Source organism: Notothenia coriiceps, unplaced genomic scaffold (genome assembly GCF_000735185.1).
Source record: "Notothenia coriiceps isolate Sejong01 unplaced genomic scaffold, NC01 NC01_scaffold00037685, whole genome shotgun sequence".
Lineage (NCBI taxonomy): Eukaryota > Metazoa > Chordata > Actinopteri > Perciformes > Nototheniidae > Notothenia > Notothenia coriiceps.
The window spans coordinates 1-4,316 of NW_011370386.1; the positions used below are offsets into that span (position 1 = coordinate 1).

The 4,316-nt window shown below is 42.4% G+C and overlaps 1 protein-coding gene across 1 annotated transcript; it reads left to right on the plus strand.

Moving 5' to 3' along the window:
- Positions 1-1,260: 1,260 nt before the first annotated feature.
- Positions 1,261-3,480, plus strand: LOC104967764 (baculoviral IAP repeat-containing protein 6-like; the record flags this gene model as incomplete). The annotated part of the gene is made up of 5 exons (XM_010797289.1): positions 1,261-1,489; positions 2,305-2,441; positions 2,563-2,700; positions 3,055-3,182; positions 3,349-3,480. Coding segments are annotated over exons 2-5 (528 nt in total), but the record flags the coding sequence as incomplete, so codon positions are not given.
- Positions 3,481-4,316: the final 836 nt, after the last annotated feature.

Genomic DNA, 4,316 nt, shown 5'->3' on the forward strand with positions numbered 1-4,316 from the left:
TAAATAATATTTCACATCAAAAGAAACAACAATGTTTTAACAAATCCTATTAAATAATGTGATGACAGAACTGTAAACAGAATAGCTGAAACTTTAACAAAATAAAGAGTAACTCTGTTACCTCTCATTAACCCATGTTTGTATAATTGTGTTAACTCCGTGTGTTGCTGCTAGCATACATAACACCTGACGTGGAAACGTTACTCGTGGATGGGGCTACAGAGCTACTAGAAAGATAGTCGAACCCGGTGCATTCCTCCGTCTGAATGTGGTGCACTTTTGCTAAATGTTTAGACAAATTGCTCGTGTTACCGCCCTTACACGCTAAACACTCTTGGAAAGGAGCATTGTCCACATCGAGACGGGTAACATTTAACCACACCTTGGAGCGCTTCTCTCCGCCATCTCCTCCGTGTGTTGCTGCATGTAGCAGCCGCGTGTGTGTGTAAACTGCCCCGCCCCCTCGCACACAGACGGGAGAGAGAGATCTGGTCTGGATTGGAAGGGTCGAAAATACACCGACCATAGATGCATTTGTTTGTCTTTTTGCATGTTAGAAACGAGTTGGCGACACTAAGACTGCGAGATAAGGTTTTTGTAGCAATAATACATGACCTTTCTCTTTCTAAACTCGCTACTCGGAGGGAAGTCGCTGTCATGTGCCTTGTGAACACTCCGATAATGCCTCTCCACATTACCTTTCTTTGGCAGAGCGACGCTTGCTTTACAAATAAGGCAAATAACCTTTGAATGTGACATCACAAACAAATATTCTTCCTCCCATTCTGTGTGGAAGTGGTAATGTCTTTAGCTTTTTGCTCGGTCCCGCACTCATTTTGTTGTTTGTCTCTTTAACTTAATTTGAGTTTTCCCGGCACTTGACTGATTTTGTATCGCTTTGCATTTTGGGTTAACAGACTGGAAAACGATAGGTCGCTTTTTCTGTCAATCAAGTAAACTCCTGAATTAAGTAGCAGGGAGGCCAAGGGAGGAGGGGTCAAAACCTGTTTTGTCTATTTTAACGGAGCTGGATTTTTTTTATTTTTATGAATGACTCGTGATCTACCAGCATTTGGTCAACTGCGGTCGACGTACTGGGCACCTCTGCAGTAGACCAATGACACACATCCCAGACAAGGGCACAAATGCTTGAATTTTTTCCTCCCAGACTTTTACCAGTAGAATATGGACATTTATGTATGGATACATGTATGGACAGCATCTTACTTATATTCACACCTGATTGATTCGTGCCTCTGTATATTCCAGGCCACTCTGTGCCCTCAGTGCTGCAGAGTACCTTCCATGCCCAGGCCTGTGAGGAGCTCTTCAAACACCTCTGCATCAGTGGGACGCCTAAGATCCGTCTCCACGCCGGCCTGCTGCTGGTTCAGCTGTGTGGAGGAGAGCGCTGGTGGGGCCAGTTCCTCTCCAACGTCCTGCAGGAGCTCTACAACTCTGAGCAGCTGCTCATCTTCCCTCAGGACAGGTGGGGACATCAGATTGCTTCCATCAACCATAAATCCTGAACTGATTCTTCCCCCAGTGCTTTTTAACTTTATCACATTGAGGATTATCATTCTCAGTGTAAAAGTCAAAAAAGCTTGTTGGACAATTGTGGTTATTTTTATGTATTTGTTACTCAAATGAGAAAAAAGCTTAAACCTTAAAGCGCAGCTTATAGGAGCCTGAGCCATTGTTGCTAACTTCAGGACTAACCTGATCATCTCTCTCTTTCTATCTCTCTTTAAATGAATATTGAAACAATTGAGATTTTTCATGCTGTACCTGCAGCTCTATAGCTCGAGCTGCTGGCATCTCTTTGAATCCCATCAACAATCAGAATAAAAACACTTTCAGTTTATTTAAATCTCAATGAAACGCTTTGTTAGTGAGGAAACAGCTCTGTCAACATTGAAACAATCTCTTGCACTGTACATCCCTCTGTCTGTACTGCCTCTGCCTTATCCTCTTGCTTATCTTCTTGCTACGTATTATGTAAGTTTCTTTTTTGTATTACTTTTGTATTAGCATTTCCAGTATTGTATGCCTCTATGTAGCATGTTTTTACTGATTGTATTTACTTTTTATTTTAAATTAAAAAAATGTTTAGGGTGACATGCAACATCTGTCCAAGGATTACAGATGAAAAATAGCCTCTTGGCTAACTCTAGCATTTACAGAAATACACTAATTAACAAAAAATAAATCAACCAATAGAACTTGTTCTCCTAAAAACATGTCTCAAATGACCCTGTTTCAAGTTCACCAATGCAGTATTTTCCTTGTCTTGTTTGACCCCAGGGTGTTCATGCTGCTGTCCTGCATTGGCCAAAGATCCCTGAGTAACAGTGGAGTGTTGGAGGGGCTCCTGAACCTGCTGGACAGCCTGCTGTCTCCCCTGCAGCAGCCACAGGCCTCCGCCCAGCGCAGGACCGAGGGTACAGCCAGCCTCACTGTGGCACCGTCACACATTTATGTTTGATGGAGCAAAAATTACACATTTCAGCAGATTCTTTATTAGAAAGTGTGACAAAGAGTAAGTGTTTGTGTGTGCTTCAGGTGTTTTGGATATCCCCATGATCAGCTGGGTAGTGATGTTGGTCTCTAGACTGCTGGACTATGTAGCCAGTATAGAAGATGAGGCTGCAGGGGGTAAGAAGCACCTTGGAGGGAAAGAACGGGAGAGATCTTTTACAGGTATAGAAACTACACAATTTTCCCTCACTTCTTTCTCTACCCGATGATTATATATTTTATTTCACTAAAGAACTTCACTATTTAAAGTCAAGAATCTAAATAAAAAATGTAATAAGCATTTTTGACAAATATCTATTGAATATGGACACCTCACAAATGAACCACTCACATTATGATCTGTTAAAGTGGAACATTCAACATGGATCTCTGAATGATCTTTTTACTAACAGGAAAGAAAGCTTGTTAGACTTCCATAGAATACACTTAATCTGTTTTCCGCCCTCTTAAAAACATTTTTATTGAAATCTGTCCCAACCCCAGTGATCTGATGAGTGCTGTTGCTCTGTCCTCCAGGTATTCAGTGGAGCTTCATCAACAACAGCCTTCAGTCTCAGAACTCCGGCAGGGCAGCTAAAGGCAACAGCAGCCTGGACCGACTTTACTCGCGCAAGATCCGCAAACAGCTCGTCCACCACAAGCAGGTAAATGTGTCTCATCTTCACCATCAAATATGTTCTTTAAAAAGTCAGTGTGATAAATGAATATGTGCTTACGAGTCCTACAAACTCAAGGACAATGTTTTTCTCATCTCTTGTTTGACTCAAATAGGTTTACAATGCTCCTATTTATCATACCCTTTTTTTGCAGCAGTTAAATCTATTGAAAGCAAAACAGAAGGCTTTGGTGGAGCAGATTGAGAAGGAGAAGATCCAGAGCAACAAAGGCTCCTCCTACAAACTGCTGGTGGAACAGGCCAAGCTCAAACAGGCCACATCCAAGGTGAGCAGCTCAGCTTCTGCATGTCCAGTAAGCAGCACCAGCACTGTGTGGGGTCAGAGGGTACCTCTAAAGAGGATCCACGGTTTGTAATAAGTTGTCTGCATGTTTTAATAGTATGAAGACATTCGTATACATTATAATATTAAAGATTGTTGTTTTGTGAGATGAAGATAATGCACAGACCTGTCAGCGGTATTAACTACAGAGCTACAGATGAAGTCTTCCACTTATTATGCTTAGATAAATACATTTACTGAGGGAACATCACTATGTAGCTCCTCTAATACATGTCTAATAATTGGATCTTTGCCCTGCCTCTCTTCCTTTTTAAATGTATTTTTATCTTAACATCGGCAGTATTACAGAACATGACATATTTGACAGGTGAAATAGATGACAACATCAACAATGTACAGACATAGTGCATAATGAAAGTATTAATAGCGTAATCAAAATAATAAAACATCTATTGTCCCCACGCGAGACCACAGAGCCCTGTTGTTATTTTCTGTAAGCAATCAGCTCCTTAATAGGCTGTAACGGCCCCTACACAGGGCGGCGTGCGTTGCCGCCTCAACGCTTCTGCCCATTCACTTTGAATGGGGTGACGTCACGATTCGCCGAACTGCATTGTGGGAGCAAAGCGTAGCTTCTCTCGCGGTGCTCGCTGCAAAAGTAGAGCAATGTTCTACTTTTGCCGCCTCGACGGAGGCGTCAGCCAATCGAATCATATGCCAGTACAAGCTCTAGCCAATCAAACCGCGTGCTTGTGTGTCTGGGGCGGGAGATTCATGTGATTGGTTGTTGGTCTAGTTTCAGCCCCCCCCGCCGGCAAG